The following is a 15,852-nucleotide window of genomic DNA, read 5'->3' as shown; positions in this document are numbered from 1 at the left end:
GGAAGAAGAGCTGTTGAAGTTAATGGGCAGTGTTATCACAGGAGGACATAAGCTGGACATGATCAAATGATCACTGGCAATTTCAGGATTTCTAGGAAAATAAGCAAAATAACCCTTACTAGAATCTTAGTGAAGGGAGAAAGGAAAAAAAAAGGAGGAAGAACTAAGTATTACTGAGATTTAACTGAATATTTACTGTGGTGATGTGATATAACAGCAGTTATTGTCTGAAAATGTTGCTTTGTCCCTTTTATGACATTGTCTTCCAACTTAGCTTTTTAATGGCATTTCAGGTGCAGGGAAAGCTGAGCATGCTTCAAAAAGCATTTTGTAAGGAAATGGTAATTACATATGTACAGCCTTTCCAATGTTGTCGTTTCTTTAGAAATAAAAATTTATGGAATTCCCAAACAAGAAAGGAATGTATGTGAAATGAAGAGTTAGTGAAAGGGGTCGTTCTTTCTGAGCATCTAGCAAAGTCTCATGTTTACTGTAAAGCTGTGGAACCAACTTATGTGGAAGCAGATGGAAATCCCTTTTAAATCATGCTGTGGTATTGTCAGCTTCAGAGATACAAGGTACTGCAACAGCACACCATGGGAACCTATGAGCTCCAGGGCCAGGTAGTGTCACGGCTCCAGAGACATCCCTTTTGCTATCAGATTCTCAGAACAATCTTTGTATTTCTAGGCAGTTTCAAAACAAACAAAAGTCCCCACAGCACAAACAAAACAAACAAAAACCCTGCAAACCCTCAACACCCCCAACCCTCCCCTCCCCAAACAAAAAACATTCTGCCAGTCCACACAAGCCGCATAGTTCTTCTAAAGTATGAAACTGCAACAAGAAATGAAATCTTGATACTATCCTATCACTCATCTTTCTTTGTGTGTGTGGTTGCCCTCCAGGGCAATCTCATCAAGGCAGGAGCTTTCTGTGTTTATGGGTGTCGCTGAGTCTATTAAGTGGTGATGTTTAATGGATAGCATTTAAGTATCTGGCTTGATTTCTGAAGCGGTTTATTAAAAGTAGAATGGAAGCATTAAAAATATTAAGAAAATGTTGTGTACCTTTTGGTTTACTGAAAAACTTCAGCTATGAAAGGGATGTATAATTTCTGTGTTTAGAATTATTTGGAATAGAACCTTAATTGGAGTGATTTTTTAGATATTAAGTAAAATTTTAGATAATAATTTTAGAATCTTAAAAACATAAAATATGTTTAAATATTTTATGGTATTGAAGAAAAGGTTCTGTCCATGAGAACTGGTACATATACCTGTAACATATTAATGAAAATATAGTTTTGCTTTAGGTTTACTGTTCATACATGTCTGACTCAATTGAGCAGTTGTTTCTTAAAGATAAGTGAATAAGTTGTTCCTGTAGTAAGTTTTTGTTAATACTTGTTATGTCCATGGTGTGTTTTAAATTTTAAAAGTTTTAAATATTTAAAATACTTCTTATATAAAATTCTTCAATGCTATAATTTTTGGAATAAGCTTTGCAAACTTACACCCATGGTTTGCTTGTGGTTTTATCAGACTGCTCCTATCAGGTTTACTTATGGACAGACTAGAACAGGCCCTCTGTGAAATGAATCCCTGAGGAAGAGAGCAGATGACAGAGGCAGAGGTTCCTGTTACCCCAAGCCCTCTTCTTCCAGAGCTTGTCCGTGTGCTCCAGTTCCCCTTCTTTGCAGCACTCCTCGCCTTTCTCTTTCCCTCCTCCTTGGGGTTGTAATGAATAAAATATAGTTTTCCCTTGCGTCACAGTCTAACCCTTAGCAACAACATAAGTTATATAATGCTCGCTGTTGCTATTTCTGTTTTCTGATGCTAAATCAGAAATAGAGACCTCTGTCCTGTGCGGCCTCCTAAACGCAGTCTTCAATAAAAGTGTCTGGGATAAAATCCTGTCTGACCTTTTTTCCCTTTTTCTTTCTATATAGGAAGCCATTGACATTTTTACTTTGTGTGTTATATGGAGGCTATAACCATTCATAGGTCTTTGATTCATAAACTTTGCAGTTCAACATAGGAAACCAAAATTGTCTGGAAAGATGATATTGAAATACTGTGCAATTATAACCCTTAAGCTTTGTGTTATTTAATGTGATTTTCATATGGAGCACTGAAATCTTTCTCAATTAGAGAATCTGAACTTAAACCTTTACTGCATTTATCCTTGCAGTGCTGGTGGAGCTGAAGTGCTTCTGTTCTGGTTTCATGGTTAAGGAAATGAAGTGCGCAGTTGCCTGTATGATTTCCACCACAACGCACAGAAAGATGATGTCAGAACCACAAAACCATTCTTCCTCTCAACTTTTAGACATATTTTTGATAACTTCCTCATGTCTTCAGCCTCTCAATCTTTCTCTTTCTTGCCTGCCTACCACCCAGCCTGCCCCATGTATATGCTGAAGTATATCTTATAATCCTATATTTACTTGAGAAGTATAATAGTGGCTCTTACTGTGTGGAAAATATAGCTAAGCCACAGATTCTGCACTATTTACTGCCTTCCTCATTTTTGGATGCAGAGTTCTGCTGTCATAAAGTGCTGCCATGACTGAAGCCATGGGGAAAGACAGCTGCCACTTTTGCAGGCTGCTGCTGTTAAAGCATCGTTCTTTTAGGATATCTAACCGTTAAGTTTTGGATATTTCTCCAAAATAACAGTGGAGACCCAGTATCTTGTCCAAATTCTGGCTCAGGAAGTTGCTATACATTTACTCATAAACTCATTAGGTAAGATCTAATTCCTGTCCTGTTTACCTGCTGTTACCTATTCAGCTTTCCATAGGAGACTGAGGTTAGGGTTCATTTCTTCTAAGAGGCTTTTAGCCAGTGTACAAATAATGCCAGGAATAGTTAGAGATGTTTCATGCAGGCTTTCCCATGTTTCAGGTGCTAGAAAGAAAGAATTTATAGTTTTCTTCCTCCAGTTTAGTATTTGCACATGTAATCTGCACTTAGCAGAACAACAACTTTTCAGTACAACCAGCTATTAAAATATCTCCTTGTTTGATTATAAATGAGTTTTAGGGTTTAAATTGTGGTCCACTAAACACACAACTTGTAAAAAAGCAAATAAGTTATCAACTTGCTGGTTCACCTTTTGTAATTTCAAGATATTTTGAAAATAGCTGATAAGAGCTTGTAATTTTTTTTTCTATACATGTAGTTTAATAATTATTTAAATGAAAAAAATTTACAAATTTAAATGAAAATCTTGTTCTTTAGAAGATACATATTCAAATAGTATGTTCAATTATAAAATATCATAAAGTAAGGGAAATTAAAATACTATACAGTATTACTAAAATACACTACAGTATTTCTGGGATATGGTGGTTTATCAACAAAAGCCGTAGGGTTTAGAAACTTTTTGAAAGGTTTTTTTTGTGCTTTTTTTGTGGTTGGTGTTGGTAAATTTTACTTAGCAGCAAAATTAGATTTAGAGAAAAGATTATTTCTTTTTTTCCCCAGTAGAACAAATGAGAGTAGTTATTTACTATCTTATAAATAATCTTTGATTCAGAAATGTAATTTCTGGTGAATTTGTGGCTCCCTTTGAGTCTTGGCCAATGAAATTTGATTGAAGTTTAGGTAGAAAAAAAGGTGATACTCCTGCCAAGTTTTTGTCAGTTTAATGATTTATAACTCTGAGCATTGGATACGTATCCTTGCCATAGACCTGGAAACGAAGTAGAACTGATCTGAACTCCAGACACGTCAATTTTGAAAGGGCAAGCAACAGACTTCCTTATGCCAAAAATAGCTTTCATGCTAAATTATTTAAGCATATTATTTGGTCACAGGTAAATGAAAAATACTACTTTTCACTTTGGACCTTTTTTTGTACAGTAGGGGAAACACAAGGTCATTTTAAATTTAGATGGGCTTTGTTAGGTAAATCTGCAATATCACACATTCAAGCGTCATGGTACTTGGTATTGAGAAAAACGTAGTGTGCTACTTTTATTCCTCACGTATATTCGTTATATATTGATTGCAATGAAGAGACTGTTTTAGACTCTTGCAGCAGTTGAAGTTATGTGTACCACTTCTGCTCTTTTCTCTTGTTGAGTGTAAAATATGTATGAAGACATGTCTGAAGTGTAAGTACAGCAGGGCCCTTGGGAAGTTCTGGAGCTGTACCTTGAGTAATTTCAGCCCGATGCTGACAGAATATTTCCTGGTTTATTTTTGGTTTGTAGGTCTGTTTTTATCCATGGTCTCTGAAATGTTCAAGTAGGATTCTTTGTAGAGCCTTAATATTGAAATTTCTTTATCTTGATTGTGCCAAAAGTATTAATATTTCCCCATAATTTAGCAGATACATATGGCTATATTGTTGTAGGTGCTTTGCTGGCAGCCACTATAGGTTACTAACAGTTTCTATTGAAACATTTTGTATTAAGGTGTTTTAAAGCTTTGGAATCATCTGCTTTGGAGATGAAAATTTCCTTTTCCTGTTCTTAGCCTAAGCATTTTTGGGCAAGTCCTACATTTCTTCCTTCCTTAAATAAAATTTGTATTCGGCTTGAACATCCTCACAGATGGTAGACTGGTGCTTTCTCTGCTGTGTCGGGTTGTATAGCTGATGAGTACGCATTTTATTTGGTTTGAACTTGAACTAAAAAGAAAATACTGGATGACTGGAAATGGAGGGGTGCACATGCACAGAACTTGTAGTGCATCCAGTGCAGGTCTTTGGCACTGCTGGGCTCTGGTTGCACTTGCGAAGTCTGCACACCTGGAAATATTTGATTTCTGTAGATTTGTAACATCAGTAAGCAATTTGTATCTGTACAGCAGTTAAGTTATTGATTCTCAAAAGCCCAGGAAATGCGCAGACCCTGACCACTTACCCTTGTTCTGTTCTTCTTTTTTAAATAGTGGAAATAATTTTTCGGGCTTTTTTTTTTTTTTTCCTCTCTCTTGTTAAAACTTACTCTGGTAAAAGTTTTATTTCCTCTCAGCATCTTTTTTCCTTCTTTCACCAACTGTAACCTACTAACATTTCTTTGAAAATATTCATGGTAGTATGATTTAGCCTCTTGTGATAGCTGCTTCATGGCATTTTCTCTCTCTTGAACCATGAATAATTTCTTTGAGGCCAAATCAAGAAATACCTGTCTTCTGTGGCTTCTTGGTTCTCTCAGTAGCTTTACCTAAATATGTAGACATATTTATATGTTTCCACATTAGCTGAAAATATGCTTATGAATCAATGTACCATGTCTTCTGAGGCTGAAGGTTGGTTGTTACTTGTTTTTAAACTATATTTGGCTTTTTTATGGGAAGTAATGGCAGCTCCTGGGTATTTTTAATTGGTAATTTTTTCTGCTTTAAAATATATTATTTGAAAACAGTTTCAGTACTGTCATAATTAGGTGCATTCATTGATGCTTAAGGGGGAAGAATGTATCCTTTGTTACTAATCACTACCAAATGTACAGTTTCGTCCTCATTTTGCTTATATTTACAAAATCCAGTTATTCAACTTCCATGACTGCTTTTTTAAGGTGTTTTCTTCTGATACTGCTCTGAAATCTTCTGATGCTGCGCTGCACATCAAAAAAGTGATGTCTTTTTTACATTTTTATTAATGTATTTACATTTTGGAGTTTCAGTAGTAATGGACAACACACGTTATACATTGCTCCATCCACCCACACTTTACTGTTATTTAGAACCTATACTTTAATTTATAGTTCAGTTTGCCAGGAAGACTGCTCTTAAATTATTTCATCTTCAGACATGTAAGGAAGAAGACCCACTCTAAATCTATCTTGACAATTATTCAGAATCATAAATGTGAAAGTAGGAAATGGAAAATTTAAGCATGCAAAAGACAGTGAAAACCTTTTCCCCCCATATGTAATGTGTTTTACTTGCAAGTGCAGCCTACACAGAAGTCAATCTTGCCTCATGTAACATAACTATGACTTTAGAACTAGTTATGATAATTCTGAATTTTATTTATTTTCTCTTGTATCTCTGAAAACTGAGAAATCCTTCTCAAGTTTAATTACTAAAATGTACAATTTTTGCTATCTAGATGTGAAACTATTTGCATAATACGAATTCAATCCGTCTCTTATCTTCCTAGAAAAATAATTAATTGCATTTCTTCTTTGTGATACTTAACTTTCATAAACATTTTTTCCTTGACAGTGTCAGAGATTGCAGGTGCAAAATATTTTATATAATCTTAAGTAATGGAAATAGATAAGGTTGAATGTGTCTACGTACATAGGTGTGTATATAGAATACTTTCTTCCACTTAAAATGGATCCTTCACCAGTATAAACAGTTTAGCTTATGTTAATGATTTAGGCAAGAGTTTAATATTAAACTACTGTTTTCTCAGTAGTGCCCTCCTTGTCTCGTGTTAGCTGGTGACCTTCGTGTTGAAGCTTAGCATTTGTTGCTGGAGCAGGACCACCCCGCTCAAGAGAGCTGTTGTTTTTGTACAGTAATCTAGAACAGACAAGTAGAATTTATAAATCTACTGAAAAGGTTATGAAACGGTCTCAATTGGCTTTGACTGCAAACTTTGACCTGTTTGGCCGGATTTTGGAAACTGTGCCAAGATTTGATTTAAAGCAGTTCTGGGAAGCTCTTTAAGATTAAATTCCAGGGCTGCATGACTGATGTGCTAGTGATATACTTGCAGTATTAGACAAGTGTTGCTTCAATACAGTTTTAGGGTTGAACAGATAATTCACCTAAAAGTAAAAATTATCTCAAGTCTGACTCAAAGAAATTTATTGCATCTCGATTTGATTTTAAAAGATCTGTTTAAAATTTGGCATCTTGATATTCTGTTCTCTACACCTCTCAGTACTGAGCTATGCTGACTTCTCTAAAACAATTTGCTATGCTTTTTCCTTGGGGAAGAAAAGGTAGGAAAAGGTTACAAACACATCAAACTTTGGTATGGTTTCTGTGAAGCTTTTCAGCCAGCAGTTGCTGAAATGGTTTTATTCAGCACTCTAATAACACGTGGCTGGATTAGATGAATTTTGAGATGGAAAGCTTAGCCATACATTTTTTTACTCCTTTGATAATAAGAGACATTTGGTGTGTGAATGCTCAGGTTTCAGTGGAGAAAAATCTCTCCAGATTTCACAGCTGAGCACCAGCAAATGTGGTCAGAAAAGCTTCTTCATTCACTCAACACAGAAAAAATTACTTTTATTTGTTTTTCTTATTTACTTTGTTCTTTCTGATGACTTGAAAAAAAATGTACTTTTTTTTCCCAAATTTAGTAGTTTCTAGATTTGAGGCAAAAGTATGAGAAACTGGGTTTGGCTGAGGTGAATATTGACAGTGTCCTGATACCCACTGATGGATGCTACTCTGTTGTTCTATGGTCAGACAATTGATTATTACATAAGATATAAGTCACATTGAGGTTAAAGGAATTTTTATTAGATTTTGTTGTTACTGATATTTCTTTTGAATGTTTGTTTAAGTGTTGTAGTTGTGTCACTTCTTTCATGAATAGGGGAAGTGGAACAGTTTTTGAATGCCTTTAAGTAATTTAACTATCTATATTGTATTCTTAAAATAATATTCAAAGTAATTCTTAAAGTAATTAAAAAAATTCAACAGTTGAAGTATGTATGTTTTAAATCAGGCTTCTGCGTGAATGCTCATCAGAAACTTGGCTAGATAGTTGCTAACATATGTACCTTGTGATGAATTATTCTCTGCATCTCCACTTATTTATTAACCTTGCAACAATTAGTACAGGTAAGGGCCTTCCCAAGTACATCAGTTAGAGTGTATTTGCACTTTCTCTGTGACAATTTTGTGATTTTCTGCTGTTGAAACTTCTGGCAAGGAGAATAAGGAGTCATCCTTTACAGGATTCCTGTTGAAGGTGCTCTGGGTAGCTACAGATGGCTGCCTGGTCACTGATGTTGCAAGCTGAAGTGGATGAAATAGTGGAGCTGGGACTTCAGAGCAGCAGCCTGACAAATGAGGAAGTCATGGCAAAGATTCTTACTGAGAGCAGGAGTGACAGCCTGGAAGGAAGTGGATGCTGGTTGTGGGTTGAAGTTTGAAAGCATCATACCTACGAAGTATAAACTCTAGAGATCAGGTGCTTGAAGGTGAAAAATACTTTTTTCATCTTGGACTAGAGTCTCTCTTGAAGGACAGCATAGAGATTAAATGAGGTGGTGGATAGACTTATTTTTTCAATAATTTTCCTCATATTAGATTACCTTCTGAATATCTCAGCAGATAATTAATGAAATTAATCTATCATGAATGATTAGTTGATTCAGCAAGCTGCTTATAACTCATGCAGTTTTTTACTGACTGTTGGTCCCTGGAAAGAAGGAAGATCACCTAATAACTATTTTCCTTAGATATTGAAAATAGTTTTTTAATGAACACTTACATGGTTTTAAAATGAAAAATGGCTATTGACAGTAGTTAGAATTAAATTGCTAGAATTCTGTTTCAGACCTGAAGAAGTAGTTGTATGTCAAACTTTTTTTTTTTACCCCCACTCCATAATGTTAGTCTAATAAAGTACACTGCATCTCCATGTAAGTCTCTTATCACCTGCATGTAACAGTTAAAGTCAGAGATAAGCTGGTAAATACTGATGTAAGCATTGTTACTTAATTTATCTTTGTAGATGTAATGTAAAAGTAACTGTCTTTTACATTTGCGGGCTTGGGTGCTAAAGCATTTCACAATCATAAAACAAATATATCAGAATATATGTCTAGAAAAATCTATTAAATGTCCCTGTCTAGTTGTCGTTGAGATTCAATGCTTCAAATCAGAGAAGTCTAGGCAATGGAAATGATGCTTATTGCTGGACAGGATTAAATGAAAACCTACTTGGAAAGCAGGTGCTTACAATCCAACCCTCCTGCTAAAATAGCGTAACAGATGTTTTTTGGTTTGGGGTTTTTTTGTTTGCTCATTTGATTTGGGGGTTTTTTTTTGGTTTTTTTTACAAATATAAGCAAATTTGCTTTATTTTTTGATCCTTTAAAATTATTAATGGGAAATTCAGAGAAGTAATTTGATAGTGAATATATTCTAGAGTATGTGTATAGATTTTCCTCTTTACTCTGTGGGGGTATTGATGTTTTAATTTCCTGTGTAGGAAAATTAAGAGGGGTTAGCCCACAATGAATTCTATTTAATTCAGAAATTCAAAGACTCTAAAGTAATGAACTATTGTGATTATTTTGTCTGATGACATGGGTGAAACAGACTGTTTAAGCTAGGTGATGTTGACTCTAATACTGCTTTTGGATAAGTTATGCTTTTTAAGATTTAGTTCTCCTTTCCATTACCTCTTCTTATATCTCTAGCTGGTATTTCTGGGGCCACATCATTGTGTGGCTAAGTCTATTCAGAATTGCTGCTTAGCTAGCTTGTCCTCCCATGCTGTAGGTTCCTTGGTTTTGGTAGCCTTCAATTTGACAGTATAGAAGCACACATTACAAGTGTGCATCCTGGTATCTGGGGTTGTTCAGTGTCAGGGACATGAGTGGCGCTAACAGGCCTGTGATTTACCTGTCAGAACAAGGTAAATTCGGATTTGTTTCTTTTTTTTTTTTTTTTTTTTCCCCAGGAGTTATATACCACATTATGAATATACAGCTCTAATTTCCACTGTATCTTCCATTTTTAATAATCCAGATTGTTGGCAATTTTCCATGTGCCTTAGTTGTAAACTAGCTTGATTCCATCCACATTCTGATTTCTGTATAAGCTGTAGATTCCAATTTAGGAAAATGTTTAACTTCACACGTACCTCTTGTGCACCTTGGAAGTTAGGAGGAATTTAGCCACCAATGCATCAGCTATGTTTGAGTTCAGGAGCTTGGATAGATTTTCTCTCTGACAGTATTTTGTCCTGTCAGACATTATAAAAGATAAAACCCACTTGTATTTAATGAAATACAGTATTTTGCAGAATGGCAAGGATGACTAGGCATCTTTACTTGCAGCTTTCACTGAATGTGGACTTTTTCAATAATCATACAGTACAAATTTCAAAACGTTTTCTTCTACTGCCTGTTTGCTTCAGGGATGTTTAGTGAATATTCTATAGATCCTTTTGAAATAATGCTAGAAAAAAAATTGGCTACGTAACCTATTCACATGGATTTGTGACTCTACCTTCATGTGGCTTGTTGCCTTGTAGGAAGAACAGCATTAGGGTTTTAATTTCAAAGCAAACCCTTAGATACATTCTGATCTGATTAATCAGTTAATGTCTCTTTAGTACACATTTTTCCTCTGTGGTGCCTTTGAGGTATATTTTAATGAAAACTGTCTGGCTTGAAAGTTCTTAGCTGCCATGATATCTTAAAAAAATGGGAAAGGCATAATTTATCTTTCAGTTAATATATGTAGTGTAAAATATCATTTAATATAATTTAAAGGTGAGTGAACAGAAGTTGTTCAGGATTCTTGACTAAAGTTCTGAACAGTGGAAAAATGAAGCTTTTCAGCAGGTTGAAAAATCATTTGAAATTTAGGCTGAGTATTCCATATTATGAGAAACGTATACTTTATGGAAGTGCAGTTGTTTTTTATAGGTTTTGTTCTATTATAAATTCCCTTGCTTTGCAGCATAGAAATTTTGGGGTTGGGAGGTAATGGAATTTAGTTTTATGGTAAAGGTTTAAGGTACAATTGCTCAAGTAATTTTAGGCTGTTTAGATACTACAGACTAATTTCTGATTTGAAGACTTTTTTTTTTCCCCCTCTTTTTTGGAACATTGAAAAGTAGGTAAATTCTGAGTAATGAATGATCTTTGAGTATGTAATTTTATTTGATAGCGTCTTGTTTATTAGAAGGATGCAGAGATGGGAATGTTTTTTGGGAACTTTGTATCAATATGATTTGATTGTTCATTTCCTAGTCTTTGGGTTATTTTTTCTTTCGATTAGAAATATTTGTGATCTGAATAATGATGATTTATTGTTATAGTATTTTATCTGAAGCTGAAAAGAGTGCCCCGTTGTTTAAAAGGTTTAAATTTAACTATGACAGAAAATACCTCTACCTTTTTGTTCAAAATACCTTTGTTTTCTTGGGATCTTTAGCTATTTAGCATGCGTTTAGGGTTCATGTTTCTTTCCAACCTTTCCCTGAAGGGAGCTTTAGGTCTAGAGCAGGCTTATCTGTCTGATGAACCATAGTTTGATGTCTGAAATTAGGTGGGATAAGAGTAGGTGAAGTGATTTCCTATCTTAAAACAGAGTTGCTATCGTTGTAGGAGAATAGCCTATGAGAGCAAGAGTGACAAACTAGAAGTGAGTCTTATAGTAAAGAGAAGGAGAAGAAGGAAAAGGGGTTTAAAATAATGAGGCTTGGGTTTTTTGCAATGATAATGATTTTGTTGTGAATGTATCATATGTAGAAAAGAGAAGGATGACAAAATTGGGGGGTTCACTCTAAAAGTAAGGAAAAATTTTGACATGGAAACAAAAATCTCATTAGATTGAATTTATAATATATATAAAAATATATATTTAAATCCATTTTTTTCTTACCCAAAATAGCAAATCATTACCTAAATTTCTAGTGAGAGCCTTTCAAAGATTGCTCAAATTTGTTGGTTTTTTTTTTTCTTTGTTCTAGTTGCATTAAAATCATCTAGCTCTACCAGACCAGAAAGAAATGGCATTCAGGACACCTCTAGAACAGGAAAGTGTGGAGAAAGGATGCAGATCCTGGAAGGAGAACTCCTATTGCAGGTATGTTTTGCAATAGACATCTTGTAAAAAGATTTAAATTAAAAAAAACAAAACAAAACAAACCCAAAAAACCCAACAGCAACAACAAAAAACCAAAACCAAAACAACAACAAAAAACCCAGAAAAACCACCTTTATTTCACATACTAGATTCTCAGTGATGAGATAGAAGATGTTTTCTTATGTGAAATTCTTTCCTCCTTTTCTTTCGGGTAATATTAAATAACTCTTGGACTTTTTTTGGTAGTATGGACTTTACAGTGGATGTTAGAATATGGGCTCCTCTTCAGTGTTTCTAAGTAATTTATTGGGGTGGGGGTTCCCATCCCCTTGCACCTGTTGTTAATAAAGATGGTAATATAAAGAAACAGGTTTTATAAGGGCCAGATAAGTTACTAATTTACTGTAAATTTGGTGGCTAATTGTATGAAAGAAGCAATTTCTCCTTCAAAGGCCTTGGGCTTACTGATTTCTCAGTGGTTTGAAAGAACTCAGCATATATAGTGTAGATTCCAGACAAATTTAAAATACTTTGAATAACTTTTATATGAACTAATGAAAAATATTAATTTAAAAAGTGTGTTTTTTTTTTTTTAATTGTCTAGACTGTTTTAATGTCCTAGAGTGTCAAACCATATGGATATACTACCAAGTCCAGATTAAGCTCAAGAAATTAGAAATATAGGTACTAGTGTTCTAACTAGTTTCACAAAATGTATTTTAGGAAACCTGCAACTCCATTTGAAATATGTTGGTTGTCAGTCTTCTCCACAGGTTTCACACTGATGTATCTATCAAAAGTGGCGAATCATTTAGTCAGAGCCAATTGTTTGCTTAGAAAAAAATCAATTTCAATGTTCAAAGACTAGAAATGAAAACAGGTTCTAAGAATGCCACAAAACAGTTATTTTTAATTGATACTAATTGAAAATTGTTTTCTAGCCAACTAAAAAGACTAGGACATGTATTTCATTTTCTAGCCTTAGTAAAGTATGACCAAAAGCTGTTGTGGAATTACTGCCAGTGAACAGCTTACTTTTAAACAGAAAAAAACCCTAAAAAGCTGAAATATATGGTTTATATTGGAGGTATCTCTTTCATCTGAAATACAGGGGGTTTTTTTATGACTTCTGAGTGGAAGTTATATGAAGGAACTCTATTCCAGTATGAATACTAAGTGCCTGATATAGTTTTTACTGAAAATTCTGCCCCTCTTGGGAAGTAAGTAAATTAACTGAATTTCTTAAATGAATTTGTTTTGTAAATATTTTATGTATGTGAAAAAATTTATGAGAATGAATATGCAGATAGAGTTTTCTTAGGTTATGTAACAAGTCATGAGTGTGATGAAATTGGGAATTTTCTAGAAGACAGTGGGAATCAGTAAGTTGTAAATATTGATTAAGTCCTTCCCTTCCACTTAGGCTCAGAAGTCTTTTGCCTTATACAGGTGAATAACTTATAACTGATGATGAACATTATCTTTTTATTATCTCCCTACTTTTTTGGTTTTGCCAAGGTAAAATGAAAAAGTGCCCTATTTGTATTTGCTTTTATTTGTTCATCAGTTGTTTTTGCTTGCTTCTTAACAAATAGAAAATTGTCTTTAATTTCCAACATAGGAACTGTCTTGCCAATTCAATATATTGTGGAAGCAGAGATCAAATGTGCCTTCCTTAAAAGCAAGATAAATTTCCTTTAAAATTATTTAAATTACCTCAAATTCTAATTTTAAATACAAATTCTATTACAACCCAAGCAAGCTTATGATAAAATGTGCAAGACAAATGATGACCTCTAAGAAATTTTTAAAATTTAGTTCTCAACAATGGTGAACAATTTTTAAAATACCTCTTTATTAGGAGCATTGAGAGTTATTTTTAGAGCCACAAATATCATCTTCAGCTCTCCAGAATAATAAACTCACTGAGAAATTTCATTATGTGTTTTAAGGTAATTGTTTTGGGATTGCATTTTGCGAAAACCTCCATCAGAACGCATCTCCCACTTATTGGTATATCCTTATATATGCGTTTTACAGAATTTTTGACTTAAATAATGCATCTGACTATCTTAGTAACAATCCTGGTTCGAGATGAACTGTGGACCAGGGCCAGTGCAAAATGTGATTCAATTCCAGGTACAGAAGGTGTTGGTAGCTCCGTATGAAATGGACCAGAATGACCAATTTTAACATTTGCAACAAAGTTAGATGTTGTGCGGCTTGCAGATTTGTTCTGTCAACAAGCTGAGGTGAAATGCCCTGCAGAACAGGTCAGCGGAGGACACGAGCACCTGCCACTGCGGCATTCTGCTCCCGTGAAATTACTGCTAGCTTCATCAAAAACAAGGATTCTGTGCAACCACTTGAGATTTCTTGGATTGGCTATGCTATTTCATTTCAGCTTATTATTGATTTTTTAGCTCATTCTTTATTCACATAAAATTTACTAAGCTTAGAGGACTTTTTATAGAACTAACAACTGTTTATGAGAGTAGATATAATAATATCTACGCGTTAAATTGGAGTGGTTCACGGCATTTAAAGACCAGTCATTTAATCAAATATTTCATTTATAAATTATTTGTTGCAGTAAAGTATAGGATATCCTTCACTTACTTGACATTTTCTATGTACACTAATTCTGCATAAATAAAGTGGTTTTTTTAAAAAAGTGTTTTGAGTATGCTGGCCAAATTTGCCTTTGAATGCAGCTGAGGAAATTAAGTGGCACAATATACTCAATCCAGCCCCTAGAGACTGCCTTTTGTTAAATCTTGACTGAAATCCACAGAAGTAGATCGGCACCTTTCAGATGAGCTGCCAAGTCACAAATGTACTGTTTGCTATCACAGCAATTGCCATGGCCCGTATTGATTGGGAGTTCAGATAAATGCCCTTTGCGTGACTTGGAGTGTGGAGCCGCCTGGTCTGCTGCTCCACGGAGGGGGAAATCTCTTCAAAAACATTGTTTACTTGCAACAGTCCACTTTTGCAGAGGTTTTCTATTTTAAGTAAACTATAAAATGTTTTCTTGGACTATGTAGGGGATCTTGATTTCCTGTCCACAGTGGCCTGTCTGGACTATGAATAGAATGGATTTTGGGACTGGGTTTGTGACATGGCTTTCATCTGTGCTGTGGGCAGCTGGGGATATCCAAGGCTTGAGCCACACAAGCATTGTGATCTGTGGTTGATATTAGATAAACTTGAAGTTCTTCATACTACTGTCCCTCGTCGTGTACAGTCAAAAGTATTTAAAGGTCATCAACACAGTTTGACTTGTCCACTGAATTAAAAAAAAAGTTTAGGGTTTTTTTTCATTAGATCCAGTTTTCATCATTTTAGCACATATACTGTAGAGGGGTGCAACGAGGAATCTTTCTGTGCTGTAGATAATGATGTGCTTTTGCATAGTTCACATTTTGTTGGGGGACTACAGTATAGGTAGACCTAGAGCCACAATAGTTATCTGGAATTTTATCTCTGAAGCTGACAGTTTGCTGTGTTTCTTCCCCAGGCATTAAATGGATTTGTTTTAGTTGTTACAGCAGATGCTCTGGTCTTTTATGTCTCTTCTACTATCCAAGACTACTTGGGATTCCAACAAGTAAGTTTATTTCTTCTGATTTTTTCAGAGGTTTTGCTTAATTTCAGGGGACATCAGTTTTAAATTCATATTTAGGGTCTTAAAATTTTTTTTGTAATAAAAATCTCAGGTGCTTTAGGTTGAATTACTTTGAAACCATATTACTTTTCTATCAGCTTACATAGCCAGGATGTCAGGCCAAGAACAACAGGAATATAATTTCCAAAGTTGTGTTAGGCAAGATAGGAAATTTTCACACTTAATTATTCTTTACTGGAACAACTGTTTGAAATTTATACTGTGGTGTTACCCAGTTTATGATGCTGAGTGAGGCATAATTCAATGGGAAGGTAATTATTTTAATAGAAACCTTTCATGAAAAGTTATTTCCATATGCCTTGAGATTTATAAATATCAAGTGAGTGATTTTGGTATTTTTAGAATTTGTTCTCTTGCTCATGTTTATTTATTTAATTTTTAATTTCAAAACAGGCATTTGTTTTA

At 34.6% G+C, this 15,852-nt stretch overlaps 1 protein-coding gene across 1 annotated transcript in view; it reads left to right on the top strand.

Moving 5' to 3' along the window:
* The window catches only part of AHR (aryl hydrocarbon receptor), a 62,885-nt gene that overhangs the window by 27,456 nt on the left and 19,577 nt on the right, over positions 1–15,852 (top strand). The window contains exons 3-4 of the mRNA XM_066196316.1: positions 11,644–11,759; positions 15,280–15,369. Of these exons, the coding sequence (XP_066052413.1) occupies positions 11,644–11,759; positions 15,280–15,369 (206 nt within the window). The remainder of the gene's footprint in view (positions 1–11,643; positions 11,760–15,279; positions 15,370–15,852) is intronic.

This window comes from Chamaea fasciata, unplaced genomic scaffold (genome assembly GCF_029207755.1).
Source record: "Chamaea fasciata isolate MVZ Bird 193981 ecotype frontalis unplaced genomic scaffold, bChaFas1.0.hap1 SCAF_1, whole genome shotgun sequence".
Classification (NCBI taxonomy): Eukaryota; Metazoa; Chordata; class Aves; order Passeriformes; family Sylviidae; genus Chamaea; species Chamaea fasciata.
The sequence above is the reverse complement of the archived record's forward strand: the minus strand, read 5'-3'. Positions and strand labels throughout refer to the sequence as shown.